Source organism: Bos javanicus, chromosome 4, assembly GCF_032452875.1.
Source record: "Bos javanicus breed banteng chromosome 4, ARS-OSU_banteng_1.0, whole genome shotgun sequence".
Lineage (NCBI taxonomy): Eukaryota > Metazoa > Chordata > Mammalia > Artiodactyla > Bovidae > Bos > Bos javanicus.
Window position 1 is genome coordinate 96,437,458 of NC_083871.1, and position 23,442 is coordinate 96,460,899.

A 23,442-nucleotide genomic window follows, 5' to 3' on the forward strand; every position below is an offset into this window, starting at 1 on the left:
TCCTGGGGAGTCCTTCATCTCCTCTCCTCTTCTGGACTGTGGGCTGTGTGAGGGAGGGGTTGCATGGGGTCTGATTCATCACTGTATCACCTGCAAGTCAGGCCATCAAAGCATTCAACCAATTAAGCAAGTATTTATCAAACAACCCAGGGAGAGGTACTGTGCAAGATAAGTGGTTGTCAGCTGAAGGGAAGAAGAAGGAAGAGGAGGCAGGCAGTTGAAAGAAGAGGGAAGAAGGAAGGAAAAAAGGAGAAAAACGGGCCCCTATGACATATTTCAGGGCATTTGATGCCCAGACCTAAAATCCATCATTTCAGGCTTCCACTTCCAAAAGTAGCTGAGAATCACGAGGAAATGATCTCATCACATCTGTCATTAACCCAAGAAGTTAACTGGATGGTAAGTTTTGTAAATGACACCACATGTGTGGCAGGGGATGGTCCCCTGCCTGCAGAATCCCTGGCCAGGGCTGTTCAGCAGCCTTTTCAGGGTCTGAGGAGGGTCTGGTCTAGAGGGAATGTGAGGGCAATGGTGGGATCTGTGGAAGCTATGGGATGGGGAGGGAGATGTGGGGAAAGGTGTTGGGGCAGGCGGGGATAAGAATGTGGGAGGAGGCAGGTGGAGTGTGGACGAGATGTGGGTGAGGAGCTGGGGTGAAGGAGGTCGAGGACTGGGATGCTGGTGAGTGGGGATGATGGATGGAAGGGGCGGGCTGCCAGCACACAGGGAAAGGGCGGGGCACAGTAGGCAAGGTGGCAGGACTAGAAATCATCACAGTAGTGATACCAGAAGTGATCGATCTATTCTATCCAATCTTCGCAACAATACTGTGGCGTAGTTGCTATTATCGTCATCCTCATTTTACAAATGGAGACACTGAGGCACAGAAAGGTAAACCACTTGCCCAAGTTCACCCAGTTATTAAGTGGCAGAGCCAGGGTTCAAATCCCAAGAGTTCCCATGCACAGCCCACACCCTCACCCACCAGGTCAGGCTGACACTCAGCCAGAAGGGGACACTGGGGCCCAAGAGTCAAAGCCACTTCCCTGGAGCCCAGCCCAGCCCCTCAGGGTCAGGATGTGAACCCAGGGCTCCCCGACTCTCAGGCGCTACAGGACGGGACTCCCAAGAACTTGGCCTGGGTTTGCCCACAGAGGTCCAGAAGGGCCCGGCAATCATGGTAAAGAGGCCGGTGGCCAGCGCTCGCCCAGCCAGGCCGCTGGTGGTCAGGACTCACCATGAAGTAATAGAGCTGCGAGGACCTGGCCATGAACTCAGGCCAACACACGGCCACACAGATCTCCACGAAGCCGGCGTGCTGGCTGGGCTTGGCCTCCCCCATCTCACACACAATCCTGCAGGAGGAGAAGACGGCCCCTGGATCACAAGGAGGTCACAGGCCTCCTTGCCATGATCCGTGGGCCCCACACCTACCTGGGTCTCCTTCTCTGCAGTACCGTCTCAAGGATGGGCAGGGGAGAAGGAGGTGAAAGACACTGATTCCTGCGGCAAGGGCTCCTCCCTGGTTCTCAGGAAATGAAGTGTGATCTACAGGGGTCTCCTTGGGGAAAAACGGGGTGCCTCGGAGAGGACCCCAGACACTCAGTCCTCAATTCATGAATTGTCCACTCAGTTCTAAATTAGAGTGCAGGGAACGTTTCAGCCAAACAGCTTAGGCAATACAGATGGCAGAGCCTAGAGAGGTAAAGTGACTTACCCAAGGGCACACAGCCAGCAGATAGGGACCTCAGAGCAGACCTAAGGTTCTCAAGTCCTCGCCTTGGAGCTCTTTGCTCCCAAAGCATGGACGGCCCCAGGCAGTGGTTTCTGCTCCTAGTCCATCTGGCAGGGGAAGGGGTAAGCGAGAATCTGAACGTCTCCCCTTTTAAAAAAGTGTTACTGTTTCACTTACAGAATGGTTCATACCCTTGAAAACAGTACAAAAGTAAAAAGCAAGCGTGCCTTTCTTCACTAATCTATCTCAAAATCTTGGTGTATAAATCTGTGCAGACCTTTCTCTAGAACTATGCAAATATATAATACAAATAATCTCCATTTTATAAATGAAGAATTGAGGCATAGAAAAATGTATGCTTTTCTGTCCCAATAACACAATTAATACATGGTAGGTTAAAAAAAAAGGGAAAAAAATCACCTGCCATATGTATATCCCCGCACCCCCATTGCATCCCCTGAAATATCCGCTGTCAACGTCTTGGTGTTTATGTTTCCAGTCTTGCTTTTCTCTTACAAAATTAATTATAAACTCTGTTTTCTGCTTGGTAACCTGTGTTCTCACTTCATAAAACTTGTGTATATGCCTGGTCATGATTCTCCTACAGCATCAAATTTAATGGCTGTGTAGGTTACTGTCCTAGGTATATACAATAATTTATTAAATTAATTCCCTATTTTTAGACATACAAATTGCTTCTACAATTTCACTGTTACAAATTAGGCCAAAATACACATTCTTGCAAATAAACATTTGTGCGTTCTGTTTATTTGGGGAAAGTTCTAGAAATATTATGGCCAGGCTAAAGACATTTGACCTACATTTCCAAATTGCCTTCCAGGAAGGTCATCCCAATTTACCCTCCCAACATGAATGTATGAATGTGCTATTTCTCATGCCTCTCACTTGAGCTGGGTATTAACTTTTAAAAATTGTCCCCACTGTTTTAATTTGCATTCCACTGGTTACTACTGATATTAAACATTTTTTATATGACTTTGGTTCTTGGTCTTGTGACTCTCACAGGCACACTCTTTGCTAATTTTGGGATAATTGCCTTTCATCTATAGCACCTCTTCACATGTTAAGAAAAAGCATACTGTAACGGGGTAAAACCATATTCTCGGTTCATGGTTCATATTTCTACTTGGCACACAGTGGTTTTGGTACACAAGTTTTAAGTATTATGTACTCAAATCTCCTAATATTTTCCTTAATATTTTTTCTTTTGCAGTCACACCTGGAACACCTTCCCTTTCTTGAAACCAAATAAATTCTCACCTGCATTTTGTTCTAATCCTTTTACAGTTTTATATTTTACCCTTAACTCTTCAATCCATCTATTTTACACCAATAAATACACCAATTTATTTTGGTGTATAATGTGAAATAAAAATCTGATATACTTTTTCCAGGTATTGAAAATGAACCACTAATTGAATGAGCTTTGCTTTCCTTTGTTGTTTCTGTTGTTTAGTCACTAAGTCGTGTACGACTCTTTCGTGACCCCATGGACTGCAGCCTGCCAGGCTCCTCCGTTCATGGGATTTCCCAGGCAAGAAGAACACAGCATAAACACGTTCACCTGCCTAAGTGAGACCTTGCAAAGAGTTAAGAACTTATGCACACAGGGGCAAGTGGCAAGGTTTCACTCTGGGAGGGGCAATATAGAGGGTGTAGAATATAGATTCTACTGTGCTGGTGAACATTTATTTCATGCCTGTGTTTGCTGGGCTGGAAAATTGTCTTTACTTATTTACAAGGCAATACATGATTCATAAACCTCCCTTGCCAGGTAGGTTAGAGGTCAAGGCCATGGTCAAGATCATGCGTCTAATGGCCCTCTCTGTGGACCAGCAGACTTTGCTGGAGGAAAACAATCCAAGTTGCCACAGGCATGAGAGTGGGTGTGGAGGTCCATTCTCAGCCTCCATAGATGGTCACATAGGACTAGCTTTTTTCATAACAGGACTTCAGTCCACAGAGAGTGGACAGGACTGGGGAGTTAGAGACATCAGAGGGAGTCAAGGGGAGGAACTGAACTCTCACTACTGTAGATTTTGGTTTTGATCCATCTTGCTCCTACTCATCTCCACACCCCAAAGAGCTAATGATCATTTCTCCCTTCTCTCCTGGCCATCTCCCCTTCCCCTTTCTGGACTTCCCCCAGTGTGGCAGCTGGCTAGTTCAGGAGCTGGGGAGTTGTAGGAGTTCCCACCACACACACCCTAGAAGGTGAGGGACGTTCTCCTTTTGTCCACAAGCTCTAAGAGCCTCCACTGTTGACCCGGGAAGATGTCAGCGTAAGTCATCTATTTATATGAACTTCTCATCCCTGCCCTCCCCATGTCTCTGAAGGCCTCCACTTACTGTTCGGCAGGGATGTAGCCATCCACCAAAGGGCTACACTCCACGCCCGCCACCTTGACGTGGGAGGCGATGTCCCGGAATTCCAGGCCCAGGTTCTCCCCTCGGATGGTGACCTTGGTGCCCCCTTCCCGGGGTCCTGTCACTGGGATTATCTGGAAGGAGGAAGCACAATAATCTGACACCAAAACAGAGCATCACCCCCCCTGCTGATGGCACAGGAAGAGGCTCTTTCCCTTCTACACCCCATTCCCTCCACCCAATTCAAGTCCACAAGGGCACCCAGGTCTGGGACTGTGGATGGGCAGGAGCTTCTGGAAGAATAGTCTGGGTGTTTTAGGAACAGGGTTCAAAGCCCCTTGTTCCTCTTCCTGTTTCACAGAAGAAGAGATAGAATGTGATCTGCAATGTTACCGGGTAATTCATAGGAAATTGGAATTAAAGCCTAAGGCACTGGCACCCCACTCCAGTACTCTTGCCTGGAAAATCCCATGGACGGAGGAGCCTGGTGGGCTGCAGTCCATGGGGTCGCACAGAGTCGGACACGACTGAGCGACTTCACTTTCAATTTTCACTTTCCTACATTGGAGAAGGAAATGGCAACCCACTCCAGTGTTCTTGCCTGGAGGATCCCAGGGATGGGGGAGTGTGGTGGGCTGCCGTCTATGGGGTTGCACAGGGCTGGACACAACTGAAGCGACTTAGCAGCAGCAGGAGCAGCAGCAGCAGCAGCATTTATTTGGTGGTGCTAGTAGTAAAGAACCCGCCTGCCAATGCAGGAGACATAAGAGATGCAGATTTGATCTCTGGGTCGAGAAGATCCCCTGGAGGAGGGCATGGCAACCCACTCAAGTATTCTTGCCTGGAGAATCCCATGGACAGAGGAGACTGGGGTCTATGGTCTATAGGGTCGCAAAGAATCAGACACGACTGAAGCCACTTAGCAGCAGCTGCAGTATTGCTTGTGTTAGTTCCATTCTCAATGAAAATGAACAAGCCTCCTATCAACCCACACGATGGCATCCACCCACCTTTCAAGATCCTTGTCAACAGTCACTTCCCCATCACTAGATGCTCTCTCTGTCTTTCTCCACTGAAATTTTAGGACACCTTTGTATGCTCTTTTCATCATAGCGTTTGTGTCTGATTCTTCACACTGCCATCCCCCTGCCCCCTCCTCTTCAGATCCTGAGTCTCTGAGAGCACAGACAGTGGTGCCTCCCTTCTCCTCATGGACTTTCTAGTGATAGCACCATAGTTATTTCTTGAGTTGTAATTGTATTGAACACCCCAACTATCCAAGGATCTTCCTGGAGTTAGAAAAATGTTTGTCACAGCTCCTCTGTCATTATCTGGTTTGGTTTCTAAGGAGATGGGTTTAATTTAGACTTTATTCTCAAAAACTTGGCCAAAATGACTGGCTTTCCCTCCTAAGACATCACCACTGATGCTAAAAACCCATGATTGGAATGCTAGAATTCAACAACCAAGGGCCTGCTTTGTGGTGGGGACTCCATACACGTCACGTGATTTAATTATGAGCCCACACAGTAGTGACCTGAATGGCAGAAGACACTCCGTGCCAGCCTCTCCTGGCATCTGACAGACCAGAGAAGGGCCCATTTCTTATTCTTGGTGCCACTGAACACCAGCGCCTGGCTCTTTGTCAATGTCAACGGGATCACAATTGGAGGAGTCCAGATAGGGTACTTCTTAATATTACCTACTCTCTCTATCCTTCCAGGGTTACAAGTGGAGATTTCATCCTGGCAGGAGGGTGAGAGATGGGGAAGGAATAACAGCTTTGCTGGGCTTTCTAGGCTGCTCACCTACAAAGGTCAAAACATTTCTGCTTCTCACATGCATAGGTGTGCAATCTGTAAGTGAGCATACATGAGGGCAAGGGTTTGCACATGCACATTCCCACTGCAGTGAAAAAAACAGATTCTTTGGAGACAGGCTTGGTTCTGTGTGAGGAAGGTGGCCAGAGAGAGGGGGGTGGGTTGGGGCAGTCCCTGTCCTCCCCAGATGCCTGCCCAGCCAGTCCGCAAGGCGCCGCTGGCACCTGGCAGCGGCAGCAGCATGATATTCCAGCTCTGGTCTGCGGTCCTGAAAAGGGAATTTTATCTCTGGCTCAATCCTCAGGTGCCCGGGATCCCCAGAGGGCTGATACCAGTATGCAGCCAGTAAATAGCCTTTGTCGCAGGGAGATCTGTTTCATTTGCTGTCTCCTCCCTGTGATTTTCTTGGTCTCAGGCCAAGAAGAAAGCAAGTCCCATCCTTTTCACCAGACACACCATTAGCAGTCCTGTGAGGCAGCCCCAGGGGATGGTTTCTTGCTATGGGCTCTGAGGGTAGAGGGTGGCTGGAAAGGAGGGGCCCTCATATAGAGGTGGGACAGAGGCATCCACCTGCCCGCCTTTTCCAAATAATTCTGTACGTAAAATGCATAAGTATTGTTCCGTGGTTTGAGAACTATTGTTGAGATTCTGACTCATGCAGGAGACTGAAGTCAGGACTGAATGAAGCTCTCTTGACATCTGGAAAACCAGGGATGTGGAGAGTGAAGTGGGGAACGTGGCGGGGCATTAACGTGGGGGAGGGCCCACACTCGGGGGCCACGCCCCGGAGGCTGCTTTGAGGGAGGAGCTACTCACTCAGGAGTCAAGCCCCTTCCTACTGTGCCTGCATCACTTGTGAGGGGAGGAGCCAGGGAATGAGTGGATGTTCTTCTGCCTTTGTAGGGCGGAAGATAGCAAGCAAGAGACCTGCTTTTCAGGACTCCTTTGACTTATTCTTTGGTCAGAGTAGATCTCAGTGTTGATCTTTATGTAGGAGAGGGTGATAATAACCCCCAATTCATGGGTTGCATTGTGTCCCCCTAAATCCGTATGTCAAAGTTCCTAAATCCCAGCATCTCAGAATTGTGACCTTTGGAGAAAGGGTCTGTATGGAGGTAGTCAAGTCAAAAGGAGGTCATTTGGTGGGTTCTAACCCAATATGACTGGTGTCCTCATAAAAGGAGATTTGCACAGAGACACACGTAGAAGAAGGACGATGTGAAGAGACACAGGAAGAAGACAGTCACCTACAAGCCAAGGAGTTGTTGTTGTTGTTTAGTGGATAAGCCCTGTCCGATTCTTTGCAACCTCAGGGACCTTCCCGACCCAGGGATTGAACCACGTCTCCTGCATCGGCAGGTGGATAGAGGAGCCTGGAACAGACCCTTCCCTTCACACCCCTTAGAATGAACCAACCCCGCAACACCTTGATTTCAATGTCCAGCTCTGGAACTGAGAGACAATGTGTTTCTATGTTTAAGGCGCTTGGTCGCGGCAGCCCTAGGAAACCACACCGCACGGTTGCTGTGAGCCCGGATGTGGCGAAGGACGGGCGGCTCTTCCACAGACTCGAAGCGCCACACAAACATTCAGCCTCTAACTGTGGGCTTCCCTGGTGGCTCAGGGGTAAAGAATCCACCTGCCGATGCAGGCTACTTGGGTTTGACCCCTGGGTTGGGAAGATCCCCTGGAGGAGGAAATGGCCACTCACTCCAGTATTATTGCCTGGGAAATCCCCTGGACAGAGGAGCCTGGTGGGCTACAGTCCCTGGGGTCACAAAGAGTCAGACATGACTCGGCGACTAAACAACCAGCAACAATTGCTCGAGTAGCAGATGGGGCGTGTGTGACACTGCCCAGCGCTGGATGCCCAGCGTCCACTCACTCTGGATGGGCAGGCTGAGCTTCCTTCTCTTCTTCCGTCTGTCCCTGCTGTGACATTATCATTATCAGCACAAAGCACCGAGGCACCTACTATGTGCTTAATCCTGGGCGTCAGGAATCGACATATCAGACACTGTCCTGTTACTAAGACAGGCATGTCTCTTCCTTATTTTACAAGAAGAGTAAGGGATTCCATCCAGGTAGGGGGTAACTTAGGGGGTCGTCCTGAGGGAGTGTGGCTGTCAAGACACCAGGGCAGTGAAGGGCTCAGATACACACTTTAACAATGATTTTGACAATGTCGATGATGAACGAGGAGGAAGAAGGTGATGAGATCCCTACGAGCTGGGCGTCAGCCAAGCATTTGTATGCATTTACTCATATAATCCCTGTCCCTGTGCTGGGAAGTGGGTGCTTAGACCCATGGCACAGGTGAGCAAGTTGAGGCCTGGAGATACGATGAATTAGCGCCATGGGACCCAACAGTTAGCTGGGATTAGCTGATGGCACAGGGATCTCTGGGACCCCAGTATCTGCATCTCTAGCTCTGCCCTGCCCATCACCACTCCTGGCCACGCTGCCTGTGTCCCGTCCATCCTCCTCACCGTGCTCCCAGTCTGTTTCTGTCATCTTACAGCTTAGGTCTTGCTCTGTGTTCACCCTGAAGCCTCTCTGCTCTGACCTCTGCCTCTCCAGGGCTGGCCATGCCCTTGACACCCACGCAGCCTGGGCTCATGGGCTGACTGCTTAATGAGCTGCCGCCGATGAAGCGTCACAGGCTCATCATCAAGACTCCTAGAGACCAGGAAGGGGAGTTGAGGACTGCGAGTCCTTCCTGGCACACGGAGATGCCACAGGACAGCTGAGTTGCACCCTCTCAGCTCTCGCCCTCCTCTGATGTGGGAAGGGCCTCTGAGCCAAGCCTAGAGCTGCTGCAGATCTGCAGGAAAACGAGGCTACTCACAGCCAGTTGGGCACCTGGTGGTCAGTGGGGTGCCGGCCACATGCCAGGCGTGGCTTTCAGGGCCCAGCCGGGGGGCAGGACAGGGCCCAGCAGAGCACAGCTCACCTCTGTGATGCGGGGGTTCGTGCACTTGCTGTTGGTGCTCGACAGCTCTAGCCACGGGCTCTCGTGGACAGGGCAGTGCTGCCGGAGGGTGCACTGCCCTTGGCTCTGGCACCAGCCACATTCGAAGTCCGGGTCCGCCTTGAGGCACAGCCCACAGCTCTCACGCATGGCCCCACACTTATAGAGGTGAACTGCAGGCAGAGGACAAGAGGGGTTTGGATGTGGGGGCAGGGCGGGGGCAGCCAGGAGTATGGACCCGGAACGCAGTCCTGGCTTCTGTATGGGACACGGACAGCCTTGTCCCCTCTGCCTTTTGGATGCAAAAAAGGCTTGGGCAGAAGAACATGGCTGGGAGGTGAAGTCTACCCCATAAGCAGGAACCCGGTTAGCTAGCTGCTCCTTGCTAACCCTGCTCCCTCCACTGCACTCCCAGGAGCTGCCCACCCACTGGAGCAGTCACAGAGCAGTGGTGGTGCTGGGGAGGCGTGGAGGGTGGGCACGGAATGGCACCGCCCTGAATGGGAGCTGCTCCTCCCTGCCCGCCTACCCGGCCCACCTTCCGTACCCTTACTCTGAGCCGGGTTGTCAATGTTGAAGTGCCCATTCCACACAACTGTCAGCTCCACCGGCAGGTTGTTGATCTCCATCCCTTCGTAGGAATACTGCGGCCAGGATGGGAAGAAAGGAGAAAGCTGGTCACAGAGATTTCTATGGGGTGAGGCGTGCCTATTGTTCAGCTTGGTGCCCACAAGAGTGCATGGGGCTCAGGACAGGCCAAGACTGCGTAAGCACATGTGTGTGTGCACGTGCAAGCACACTCAAGCACACACACATACACGCATGTGCAAGCAAGGTGGGAATGCCTGTCTCAGGGGATCAGAGCAGGGAGTCAAGAAGCTAAGCCGGGGAGGGGCCGGGCCTGGGTGGGACACACATTTGGAATGTGGGTTCACGGAGCAGACTACAGGAAGTCTTGGCCACCTTCTCTGGACGTCTGTTCCTGCCAGCTGAGCCTTCCCCTGGATGTTTAGGTGAGAGAGAAGACTGCTTCCCACTGGGTGCCCAGGTGGGGAGTTCTGACCTTTAGGCCTTGCCAGACCCTCGATGCGATTCGGGAACTTTCATTTCTAGTACATGTTCAGGGGAGGTGGGTACTTTACCAGGGAACTGGCCAAGCCTGATCAATTCTCAGGCAGGGAGAGAAGGGGAGACATGGGGAAGAAATGAAGGGGCTGCTGTCTTTAGGGGTGAGTGGCTGGGGGTTAAACAGAAGAGGATGGATGAGAGCTCAGAGGTTAGGTGGGAAACGCACAGATTTCCAGCACAAACCTGGAAATCTGGGTCAAGACACCAGAAGCTCCAAGATCGGGCAGAGGGCCCCAGCCCTGCCGCTGTCTGTTGGATGGGGAGCTGTTCCAGGCCTCTAGGCCCTGTTTCTTGACCCAGCTCTCCTCTAATGTCCCTGCCCCTGCCCCAGGCTGGGTCTATCCCAAGGAACTGTGGTGCTAAGCGGGGAGGCGGGGATGTGGGCCGTACAGCCCCCAGCATGCCAGCCCCCATCTACCTTCTGCCAGCATCCCCTTCACCATTCCCAGAGAAGGAGGGCAGGCAGCAGGAACTTGCTGCCCGCTCAGGGTAGTGCTTCCAATCCTACCTGGTGATTTTCTCATTATTCCACTGGATTCTGCCCACCACAGGGGGTGGGGTGGGAGATTGAAGCTAAAACAGGTTTTCTGCGGAGGAGGCACTGGGAGTGGGCAATTTGTTGGAAGAGTTACGTCCAGGGGACATGGTCTGAAGTTGTGTTTGCAGAGCCAGCAGGCTCTCTTAACGCGGTTTATGTTTGGAGGGACTGGGCCATGGGGATGTGCGTGGCTATTGTGGCAGGCAGCTGACGCTTTGTTTCCCTGAGGGGATGACAGCACAGAAACTTGGAATGCTCAGCCTGCAGAAGGTCTCGGGGGCCTCTGCTCTGCAGCCTATCTGTGGGGGCTTCTAAAGGAGATGTTATCTTAACCTGGGAAATTGTCCTATATTCCTGAGTAACAGAGCGTGCTCCATGATGAGCATGCTGTGACCTTGTCCTCATACAGAATCACAAGCAGGGTGTGTGTCCAGCCTTCTTCAGGCTCTACCCTAGCACACCAGAGGTTTTCACGAACTCTTTCCTGATGATGCCCGGGCCAGGGAGCCACATGCAGTGTTTCTCCCCCACTGGTGGTGGTTTATACCACCATCCACACTCTTGCATAATCTCCCTCTTGACCGATGACTCCTGGGCCAGGGTCAGAGTTTGGGCTGAGCCGTAGAATAAAGCAAAGCTTCCTACTCCTGCAGAAAGAATACTGGAGAATATTTTTGGTCATCCTGTAACTCAGCTGATGATTCATAAGCTTTCTGCCTTGCAGGCTAGTAATCAGCTCCCCAGAGGTTAAGTGTTTTGCATCTGGGTGGGTCATTCCAAGTTGCCCTGAGTTTTCTTAAAAAAAAAAAAAAAAAAAAAGGACTGCTTTCATCAGTCATGGGGGTCTCGGGGGTGGGGAATGAGGTCTACTAAATGCAGATTCCAGAGCCCTACCCAGACCTGCTAAATCGGAATCCCTGGAGACAGGAGCACTTCCAGGGAGGCACTCTAGTGAGCCGGGTGCTGCTAAAGAGAATCTAGAGAATCACTGCTCCTCGCTGTCTGCTAGCAGCAGGAAGACAGAGGCCTGCCAAGGGGCATGTGTGTAGGAGAGGACTGGGGGGTCGGGGAGGCAGAGAACACTTTCCAGATACCCCCTTCCCATTTCCTCCTGTGGCCAAGCTCCTCTGCCTCATCCTTCCTATCCCCCTCCTCTGAGACCCCAGTGGGAGACAGATGGTGAGAACCAGTGTGAGGCCGCCCAGACCTCTAGGAAGGATGCTGGCAGTGCCTAAATCGCACTGGAGCCAGGTTCCTGCCGCTCAGGTCTGGGCCTGGGTCTGGCCCAGGGGTGTGTTAGCCAAAGACCAAGAGCACCTTCAGGGCCCTCTGCAGAAGGACCTGAGATCCCCAAGAGAGCTAGGCAAGACCGACCACCCACGTGTGCTCAGGAGTGTCTGCATGCACGAACGTCTTGGCATGCGTGTGGACGTGAGGAGAGGTCTGTGCACCCCTGTGCTTTTAGACGTGTGTGCGCCCGTGAGCATACACGGGCACACACGTGTACTGCTGTGAAGGGACGCCACAGTGACCGGCTGTGTGAATGCGGGCAGAGGATCTGAGTTTCAGGTTCTCCACGTGAAAAATAGGAATTACACACAGTGCGTACCTCACAGGACTGTTGGGAGGGTTCGAGACAACCGTCCGATGCTCTGGGCGGTACAGTGCCTGTCACAGAGAATGGGCACCCAAATATTACGGTGTATTTGAATCTGTGTGGGTACACTGAAGGGTGCTGTGTAAAAACACACTTGTGTTCCCTGCGTTTATGTTCATGTGGAATAATAGCAGTGCCCATTGAGTGTTTATGTGCCAGACACTCAGTACGTACGGAGACATATGCAGATGAGAACACTCATGTGTTCAGACGTGTGTGTACGTGTGTGTGTATATGCACACATTTTCTTTTTGAAAAAAATAGAAATTATAAGGCTTTAAGGATCAGAAGTTCTGGGCATTGCTTCCTCTTTCTCCTTCCCTTCCTGAGACCTTAATTCTGAAATATTAACAGAAATCATTAACCGCGGTGTTCCCCACCACCCTCTAGGTCTCCAGGGAAGTCACTCTGCTTCCTGGAGATGCCCTCCCTCCCCTTTGACCTATATCCTTCTGGAAGCAGCCTGCTGGGGAGCCTGGACCACCGGTTCCCAGCCCCTAACATCCCCACCTCCACTCCACTTAGCATTTATACAGCTCTGTGTAATCAGTGGGCAGTTAATCTGCACAAAGCCCAGAGCTGAAGGAAAAGTGTTTCAGGCTCCCAGGGGCCAGGAGGTTAAGTGTCTCAATCAAGAGCTGGCTCACGGTGGCCCAGCTCACAGATGACGTTACTCATTCCCTGTGAACCTCAGTTTCCCGACCTTCTAAAAGCAAAGAGAGGACCTCTGTATAATTTGGAGATTCTTCCCTCCAGCCATTCCTCTGTCTGAGATATTTTGGTGGAAATTTCTATCAATTCTATCACCAACATAAGATGCCAGGGCTTCCCAGGTGGTTCTAGTGGTAAAGAACCTGCCTGCCAATGCAGCAGTCACAGGAGACAGGGGTTCAATCCCTGGGTTGGGAAGATCTCCTGGAGGAGGGCATGGCAACCCACTCCAGTATTCTTGCCTGGAGAATCCCATGGACAGAGGAGCCTAGAGGGCTACAGTCCAGGTCACAAAGAGCCGGACATGACTGAAGCAATTTAGCACGCATGCAAACGCATATGTGTTGCGTCCATCTCCAGGACCTCAGAGGCTCAGCAGACACACTCCCAGCTGTGTTCCAGTAAAGCAGGAAGCGGGAACGTGTCACCTCACCCCCATCAGTCTCCCCATCCTTGTTTTGCACGCAGTAAACTGGGGCACCACAAGGAGTCGTGAGGCCCCCGTGGGCGGGTGGAAGCTGGGCCTTACGTCTGCAGTGCAGCCAGCTCTCCAGCCCTCTGCGGCCCACTGACTATCGTGATGGCCAGTGACTGCAGGGCGGGACTGGGTGCTATTCTTAGCAGCACTTGGCATTTCTGGAGCCATAGTCTAAAGGAGGCCTCAAACACCCACAGTTGCTCCCTCCTCCCCCTGTTGCCTGCGAGCTGCCCTGATTTTCCGCCTACAGGCCCCTGAGGGCTACGGTGATTGGCCCAGGGCCTGTCCCCACATAGTGGGCTGGAAGTGAGCTGCCTGCCTACCAGCCCTGGGGTTACCCCGTGCAAAATGTTCCCATGTCTCTCTTTTCCATCTCTCCTCTTCTGCTCTCCTCTGAGACCTCTTGGTCACCCTCCTGTCTCTGCCATCAGAAACCAAGGGTGTGGGGGCAGGGGTTGGTTTCTCTGTTAGAACCTTCTCTCCTCCTGCCCCTACTCCAGAGAGCTCATTTAGGAAACAAAACAACAGTGACTCTCCTTCCACCATCCTCCCTGAGGCAGAGCAGACCCTACTTTATAAAGTGCTTTATAAAAGCACTTTATAAAGTGCTCAGTGCTGGTTTTGGCCTAACCTTTGATGAGGGGTGTGTTATAAGACTGGGCTTTAGTTCTAAATCGGCTATGACTTGCTGTGTGACCTAGGGCAGGTCACCTGCCCTCTCTGGACTTTGGACATCCCCTCCCCGCTTCTGTCACAGGAATAAGTAAATACTCAGGTCTTGTCCCGCCCTGAACGTTGTTTTCTATTACAATGGTAAGGGAGGCTTGCCACTCACAATGACCCCAATTGTCTTTTTTTAAGGAAGTCACTTGACAGTAAGCACCACCTTGGCCCAGATGGCATTTCAACTGGGATCCCACTGATCCCCCTGAAAAGAGAGGCTCCTGATAAGCCTTCCTGAACTGTGTGATTTCAGCAGGTCCTGGACCCTCCTAGAACTCACTCTTTGTGGGGTACACCTCCTGTTGCCTCAGTTTCTAAGACTTTAAAATGGTAGAGAAACAAATGCTCCCATTACCTTCCTTACTAGGGTGTTGAAGTGAAAAAGGCGAGAGGAAAAAGGCTATTTTGGGAGTAGGGCCTCGGAGGCACTGAGACTGTCCATGGGGGTGGGGAGGCCTCCAGAGGATTCCCAAGTCCAGGGGGCCAGAGGCCAGCGCAGGCCCTCCCCACTCCTGAGGGGACGGCAAGGGGAAGGTCAGGAGCTTAGAAGTCGCCTCCTCTCCTTGGCGGTGAGAGCCTTGGGCTCCAGGCTTCCAGCCCCAGTGTCACATTTCTGCCATGGATCTGGTGTCTCCAAACTCCTGGAGACAGATCTGCAGGTGCCTGAGCCCGTGTACCCTGGAGGCTGGCCGATTGGGCAGGACTCCGTGGACCGGGGCCTCCGGGGACCAGAAGCAGATTTGACCATCATGCCCTGGGGCATCAGGCTCTAGGATGAGAAATTCCCACGCAAGCACCTGAGTGATCTGTGATTTCTTAGCTCCCGAGAATTCAACATCAGACCAGTAGGTGCCCATGCTGGGGGTCAGCAGTGCCTTTCCTTATCCCACTGGTACTAGCCAGCACTAGGGACTCAGAAGGGGCATCACAGAGGAGGAGACCTGGCCCCGACCTGCCTGGCTATTACCTGGGGTAGCTTCCTGTATTCCACAGAACTCAGTCTAGCACAGGGCCCTGAAGCCCAGTGACTCAGAGGCCACAGACTCTTTCCTCTCTCTTGATGCCTCTGGGATCTGGATCCCTGGGGCAGCTTCTTTGAGGACAAAAGCCTGTTTTCTCTAAAGCCTGAAAACCTACTGCTGGGTCAAATGTGGAACTCAGGCTTACTTTTCCCACGGGATGTCCTCATTTGGGGAGAATCATTTGAGCTGGACCCTGGGGGGCCTGCTCGGCCTCAGGATTCATGAGAAAGCAGGAGGCATTTAATATCCCTTGCAGGTTTAATCTGGGGTGCTGCAGAAGTCTGCAACACAGCCTGGCCACTGGGGAGGAGGAAGATGTAGACATGAGAGGTGGGCACACATCTGGGGTTTCAGAGGTTGGGAGGTTGATCGCCAGGAGTTGCTAAATGATAAGCAACCCGGGGCCAGCATGTTCACCCCTCGGAGCTCTGTTCACCCCTAGCCTGCTTCCTGCAGGAACAGCGGGGTGCCCTGGGAAGAGCTTTGTCAGGGGCTCTCCTGGTCCCACGTCACATGCTTAATTACAGTCTCACCTGTAAGTACCCAGAAGCAATGGCATGAATGACAGCACACAGTGTGGTAGGGGAGGGGACCCCTGTGCCCAGGTCTGGCCCTGCCACTCACCAGCTGTGTGACCCTGAGCAAGGGTGGCTGGCCCTGGGGCCTCTGGGGACCAGAAGCAGATTTGACCATCACGCCCTGACGGCTTACCTTGAAGTGAATGGAGCCTAAGGGTCAGCTTTAGGGCCCTGCGCGAGCCTGCACAGACCATCCTAAGGCCTGCCTGTGTGTCTCATTTGAATTGATGCATTTCATTCTTAAAGAAGGTCCCCCAAATTGTACAACTCTCAGCCCCACAAACCCAATCCTGCCCCTTCTTCTGGGCCTCCAGTTTCTCTTCTGTACTGTGAAGAAGAATGTAGGTCTCATATAGCTCGAAAATGTTACAAGTGTTTAAGTCTACTGTTTGTCTCTGAGCATTTGGGTGCACAGAAGTAGCCAGAAAGAGAGAAGGTCAAAGGCCATAGGGGGAGCCAGCAGACAGGCAGGGGGTGCCCCATTAGGGCACACTGTGTGGTGACCAGGGATCAGGCAAAGGCTGTTGGCAGTAGAGGGCAGCTGAGCCATAGTTGGTCCGGCACGGATTTAATACGGATTTCTAAATACTGGGCAGGGTTCGTGTGGATCCCCGCAGCACAGCCCCGGCCAGCTCCCTCCTGTTTCAGCATCTTTGTGGATGCTGGCCTGGCTCAGAAGCCTCATGTGCTGGGACACAGCCTCTGTGTGGCTGCAAAGGCTGATGGGGGTGGCCTTTGTGAGCTCAGATGAGACCCTCAGGTCAGCCCTGGTAGGAAGTCCGGGCCCAGAGTTTCCAGAGCTCCTCTCAGGAAAGAGCACGGAGCCCCGCAAACACATCTAAGCCCACAGACAGTGTTTGGCAGCCCCATGGCTGGCCCCTAGCCCCTCGGGTCACCACTACAGGGTCACACCTGCAGGCAAAGGCGTGGTGAGTTTGTCTGGGTCGGCAGGGTTGGCAGAAGCGGTGGGAGGGGAGCTAAACAGTTCTGCTGGTGTTGAGGGCAGTCCTGCCCTGCTGAGCTGACTGAGGCCAGGAGAGAGCGGTGGGCAGGGGTGGGTGCAGGGGCAGGCGCGAGTGGGCACTCACGGAGGTGTTCTGGCACTGCACGCTGGAGCTGTTGAAGCGCAGGGCGGGCACCCTCTGTTCGCTGCCCTGGATGTTGAGGACACACTCGTAGCCGCGCTGCCCCGACTGTGGCTGCGGGAGGTTCTTGGCCTTGAGGGTGATGGGCTTGATCACCTCCACGGGCACCAGGATCTTGTCCACACGCAGCAGCTGGGGGCAGTCCTTTGGACAGACAGCGAGGCTCAGCTGGGGTACAGGGAGCCCAAGGGGCAGGAGCCCCTGACATCACCCAGATGTTCCACATCATCTCACCCCTCCCAGGGGCTCCCCACATGGGGCCCTCTGCACTGCTGCCCACGCCCAGCCCCCAGCAGACAGGCAGAGGGACTGAGCACCCCATGTCCCGAGTCCTTGAGGCATTCCCCACGGAGGTCGACCCCCACCCCGCTCTCGCCAGCCCCTGTGGTCCAGACTCCCAGGGGTCCCCTCTCAAGGGTGAGGGTTCTACCCTGGCAGACAGAACTCTTCTGGCTAGGGGTCCGGTCTCATTTTGGGCTGCCAACCCCTTTCCCTTGGTTTCAGGCTGCCAAGCACTGGGACAAAAGGACCCATGCCAGCAGCCCCGCAGTGACCCCGAAGCCTGGGATCGAGGCTCTAGAACATCAGTCTGGACCACGGCCCAGGTGGGTGTGAGAGGACCTTCCAGAGGTGGGCTGAGTCTGGCATTTGGGGATGTTCTGGAATGAGCCCCAGAGACCTCTGAAATCCAGAAAGCTTCTGCCTGAGCTCTAGGGATGATCTGACCCCAGGGAAGTGCCCCTCGGCAGACACACACTGAGCTCCCTCTGATGGGGCAAGCCACTGATTTCTGAGCACATTCAGGGATGGAGGAGGTGGATCACTGGGCCCCTTTTCACTGGGCAATCAGCTCTGTCCAGAGAGGGCTGGGGGCAGAAGGAGGTCAAGTAAGGAGCATGGCGCTCTGCCCAGCTGGGACGTGGGTGCTAGCATGTGGCTGGATTCTCAGGAGCTGGTTGGAAGAGAGTCTTGGCCTGGGCAGGAGTGAGGCCCAGGGTCAGGTGTGTTTTCCATGCCTAGATTCCTCCCAGCGTGATACTCTTTTGGGGCAGGCCCACCAGACAGATGGCTCTGGGCAGGTCAATGGTCAAAGCAAGGCTCACACATCCTTCATAAGGATGCTGCCTCATGGGCTCACTGCAGACTCTCAGATCCCCAACCTCAGCTCTCTTCCTCAGTAAAGTAAGGCAAGAAAGAGGCCAAGGGAAGGCCTGAGACCCTGATGGGAGGGGTCCCAGGCAATCAGGCACCCAGGAGTTCTGTCCCTTGGGTCTGAAAGCAAACATGAGCCCCTCAGTCACTGAAAACTGGAGGGAGAAGAGCTCTAGAGCCACTGAGCTTCTGACAAGCTATGGAAGCCTGACCACATTACACATCCGTCCCCACTTGAGACTCAACTTCCTCATCTGTCAAGTGGGTGGAATCCAAGGACCCATTTGGCTCTAACCAGTCCTGATTCCATGATTAGGGTGGTCTCACCTCCATTCTTTCCCATGACCCTGTAGCCTTGCCTTAGGGGAGCACCCCAGGACCCATTAAACGAAGCCCCTCCTCTCTTCCAGGGTATCCACTTCTTTAACCTGAAGAGAGGCCAGACCAGGAGCAGCAGACCCAGCTATCCACATCTGAGTTTGAATCCAAGAGAACTGGAAGTAGGGTCTCCAAGAGATACTTGATGCCCACATTCACGGCAGCATCCTTCACAACAGCCAAAAGGTGGAAACAATGGAGGTGCCGTCGTAGATGAATGGATAAGCAAAATGTTATATAGATATGCAATGGAATATGATTCAGCCTTAAAAGGAAGGGAATTTAAACACACTCTAAGTCATAGGTGAATCTTGAAAACATTCTGCCAAGTGAAACAAGCCAATCGTGTGGACAAACACTACATGATTCCATTCACATGACTACCCAGGGTAGTCACATGCATAGAGACAGAAGAAAGAACAGGAGTTTCAGGGGGAATTAGTGTTTAATGGGTGCACAGTTTCAGTCGGGAAAGATGAATAAAGTTCTGGAGATGGATGGTGGTCATGGCTATACAACAATGTGAATGCACTTTTTCCACCACTAAACTGTACACTTAAAACTGGCTAAGATAGCAAATTTTATGATATGTGTGTTCTGACCCAGTTTTAACTAAATAAAACAGAGAGGAGCAGCAGGAGGGGAGAAGGGATGGAGCCTGAACCCTGCTTCTGGCCTTGAGGCTCAAGAGCATGTGGGTCTCCGGGACCTTGAGGTCCCACGTGGACTGAGGGTCCTAAAGGTCCATCCTGTGCCCTTACCTCTGCTGCTATTTCAGCCCCTCTGCTCGGGCAACATGAGAACTCGGGACACAAGACAAACAATTCTGTGAAAAGGATGAAGTTCAGGTTGGAGTGGGAGATGTGTGATGCTGGGAACTCAGGAGAGAAGACTGATGCCAAGTGGGGACTGGTGAGCCGGAGGGGTTGGGCCCATCCTGACTCCACTCTTTCCTCCTCCCTGAGACCATGGCAGCGCTCCCTCTCCAAAAGTGGCACAGGCCTGACCTTGCCCCCTGCTATGGCAAGGAGATCCACCCAGTCCATCCTAAAGGAGATCAGTCCTGAATATTCATTGGAAGGACTGATGCTGAAGCTGAAACTCCAGTTCTTTGGCCACCTGATGCAAAAAATTGACTCACTAGAAAAGACCCTGATGCTGGGAAAGATTGAAGGCAGGAGGAGCAGGGGACGATAGAGGATGAGATGGCTGGATGGCATCACCAACTAAATGGACATGAGTTTGAGTAAGCTCCGGGAGTGGGTGATGGACAGGGAAGCCTGGCGTGCTGCAGTCCATGGGGTCACAGTTGGACACAACTTCATGACTGAACTGAAACCCACATTTGCCCAAGGAGCTGCATCTAGGGATGTATTTGGACTAAGAGGAGTAGAGTTGGGATTTCTCATCCCCAAGTCCTACAGGAAAATACGGCAGCTCAAGAACAATACAGAGAGGGTGTCTGAATCTCAAAGTCCTCTCAGTCAACCCAAGGATCCCTTCTACTTCGCACAGGAGAAACCAAGGCAGGGAGAGGAAAAAATAACAGTTCAATGTCAGCAGATGCACTGGCAGCTAAAGAACTCAGATGCTGACCTGCCATTTTTCCTCCTCTTAATGAAAGAGGCAAGTTCTCCCTGGCAGATAGGACCACCTTAGGATGGGGTGGTGGGTCAGAAAGATCCCCCAGAGAGTTTAGGACTAGGGGCCTTCAAAACCCTCCTGTGGTGAGCTGGATCCTCGCCTGGGGGCTGGACCTGTTCTGGTCTGGGATGGAAGTTAAGCCTCTCTCTTCCCCTGTAAGATTCTCTCTGAGATTTGTTTTTTAATGAGTCCTCCTTGCCAGTGGCCCCATAAAGGCCTATTTTGCATATAAAAAGCTTGGCGGCTCTGAGACTAAGTTCATTAATAATAATTGGAGAGAGTCGGGGCTGGGCCGGGCCCATTTTCCTCTGGTGGCGCTACTGATTGACCACAGTGTCCCTCCTAATTGAAAGTAAAATGGCAATTTCTCCCCAGGCAACAAGGCATGGAGGGACCACTGCCACCCGGCTGCCTCCGCCCCCACACCCCAGACCCTGCCTAGCCTCGTGCTGAGATGCCAGATACAACACCACCTCTGAGTCTGCTCAGGGGAAATTTCAGAGCAGACTTCCACGTTTCTCCACGAAACATTTCTCTGAGGCCCTGTTCCCCAGCGCTCCAACCATGGTCCTCACCTTTGAGCTTTCTTAACTAGAAAGAACCTGGTTTGGGAATCCTGTACAAGTGCAAGTCCGTTTTCTTCCTCTTGCTGACTTCAGTCTTGTTCACTGTTCACTGTTCAGGCTCTGAACAGTGCAGGGCTTCCCTACCAATGGGGACTAAAAACCCGTCCCCATAGGGTCATTTCAGGGGAAGTTCATGAACCACCCTGTATAATACGTCTGGCACAGAGGAGCAAGTGCTCAAATTTAAAAAAAGAGTTGGTTCTTTCCTCGTTCATCCGTCTCAGCTCAGGCTGCACCTGGTCTCTCAGCTACTCCCTTTTTCTAAGGCTCCTGCTCCCCTGCTCCCACCTTGCTTCTGTGTTATTTTGTTCTTTTCCACGAACTCGCATCAATTCCCACGGTCCAGCCTATCCACCCCTTCTTGACTTTAGAGCCTGACAATTTCAACAGCTCCAAGTGCCCCTAACACAAGGCAGACAGGTAGAGAGGTCCCAGCTCCATTCACTGCTCATCTAGCGGCTGTCCCCTCTTCCAGAAGGTTCCGTGTGCTCTGAGAGAGGACCTCGGCTGGCCAACCACATGGCTTTGGACAAGTTCCCAAACCCTCTGGGTCTCCTCACCCATAAAATGAAGAGGCTGGTTTGGATTCAGTGAATTGTATGGTCCCGGTTCTATTATCAACCCAGTAGATGATCTGGGACACATCCTCACATCACCTTTCTGAGACTCAGTTTTCCCATCTCTAAAATGGGGGCAAACAATGCCTGTTCAGGTAGCTCACAGCGTGGTATTCAAAATATCAACCACTGCATGCTGGAAGGTGGTGGGGGGTACTTTGTGGGGGAGGTTGGTCTCCTGGAAGTGCCATTTACCTACTACTGCTGCTGCTAAGTCACTTCAGTTGTGTCCGACTCTGTGTGACCCCATAGATGGCAGCCCACCAGGCACCCCTGTCCCTGGGATTCTCCAGGCAAGAACACTGGAGTGGGTTGCCATTTCCTTCTCCAATGCATGAAAGTGAAAAGTGAAAGGGAAGACACTCAGTCGTGTCCAACTCTTCGAGACTCCATGGGCTGCAGCCTACCAGGCTCCTCCATCCATGGGATTTTCCAGGCAAGAGTACTGGAGTGGGTTGCCATTTCCTTCTCCTAGGACGGAAGTATTTTAATAACTGATATTTTGAGAGTGAGATGGTTGGATGACATCATTGACTCAATGGACATGAGTTTGAGCAAACCCCAGGAGAGAGTGAAGGACAGGGAAGGCTGGCATGCTGCAGTCTGTGGAGTTGCAAAAAATCGGACATGACTGAGTGACTGGACAAAAACAATATTGCAACCTGGCATAGTCACACCAGCGGACACTGATAGGCAGTGTGTGATACTGCTACTCTAGCTCAGACAATCAACACGGTGCAAGGAGTACAAGGCTTCATCCCGTAACCCACGTTTCCATCACCTTACACACATTTTGCCACGTGCTATCTTATTTCACAGCACAACACATATGATCACCCCCATGTCCATGAGCAAGAAATGAAGAAGACCAGTTACCTCACTCAGTCCCCACAATGACCACGAACAAGACACTCCCATCATCATCTCACTTTCATCCCCACATGATGACCAAACCCCCTTACAATTGAATTCCTTAAAAGCATTCTGCCCTTCTTTTTCCAGAGAAGGTATTTCTTTAAACAATCATTTGAAAGGGCCAGCTCCTGGAGAGTAGAAAACACCTGCATTTAGCAAGATTATTTGGAGACTCATGCCTATATTAAGAGCCAGATTCCTGGGGAGGCTGTTTTGCCCATGACGACATTCTGCAGTCCTAAGAATAAGCTGAGGGTGGGGAGAAGGGTGCCTTGAAGTGCAAGAACATCTTTAATGTCTTGGCTTTCAGGAAGAGGCTCCGGTGGACTCCAGGTCCACCATCTAGCCTTGTGCATGTTTTAGTTTCCACTTTTCCACTGAAATGAACACGGAAGTAAAGACAGCATGACCAATTATGGGGTAGCGTCAACCCCAAGCCGACACATGAGGGCAAAAAGCACGCCTTTCTGTCTACCGTGTCCAGCGTGTCATTGGCTGCTTTATACAGAGGTTTCATTGCACATTTAAATAATTGAACAAGGACATAAAGAGTGTTGCCCAGCTGGGAGAGGAAAATCTGCCTCCAGGGCTGGTGGTGCCTGGGGAGGGGGTGGTGGTAGGCTGTGGATTTACAGCCCCTAGTGTGTTTACAAGATGAGGGCTCTAATTCTCTCAGTTGTTACTGCAAGACTAGGGGGATGTGATGTTCTGGGGCGGGAGTGGGGGAGCTGGGTGGGGGCAGCACAGAAGGGTGGCTAAGAAATAAGTAATTTGCAGGTCACCCCTCCCCCCATGTCACCTCAGCTGCCATCAATTCCAAAGCCAAGTCAGCCCCAGCCTCAACCCCCAAATTTACACTCACCTTCTCAGACCCAGGGTGCCCAATACAAAAATGCAATGCACCATATATTTTCTTCACTGTTCCCCAAGTTTATAATGCCATTAGCGTGATCTACGATGGGCCGGTTTATGGAGAGAGCCAAGTAATAATACAAAAAGGAAATACCCATAACCTTAAGCAGGGGGAGGGGCAGATGAGATTGATGGAAAGTGCAATTGAGTGGAGAAATGGCAACCCAGTAATAGAAACCTGCAGAGGGGGCAGGGGCACAAGGGGCCAGCAAGCTCTTGAGCTGGGTTTGGCTTTGTTTTCTCAAAGGAGGGTGAAAGGCATAGCAAGGATGCTTTTGTTTCCTTGAGTTGGGTCTCCGGAATA

The 23,442-nt window shown here is 52.1% G+C and overlaps 1 protein-coding gene across 1 annotated transcript in view; it reads right to left on the reverse strand.

Annotated features, from left to right (window-relative positions):
* PLXNA4 (plexin A4) overlaps positions 1 to 23,442 on the reverse strand; it is a 482,931-nt gene that overhangs the window by 68,799 nt on the left and 390,690 nt on the right. Inside the window, exons 10-14 of the mRNA XM_061414733.1 lie at positions 16,838 to 17,038; positions 9,462 to 9,558; positions 8,897 to 9,087; positions 4,106 to 4,257; positions 1,238 to 1,355 (exon numbers count right to left, since the gene is read on the reverse strand). Of these exons, the coding sequence (XP_061270717.1) occupies positions 1,238 to 1,355; positions 4,106 to 4,257; positions 8,897 to 9,087; positions 9,462 to 9,558; positions 16,838 to 17,038 (759 nt within the window). The remainder of the gene's footprint in view (positions 1 to 1,237; positions 1,356 to 4,105; positions 4,258 to 8,896; positions 9,088 to 9,461; positions 9,559 to 16,837; positions 17,039 to 23,442) is intronic.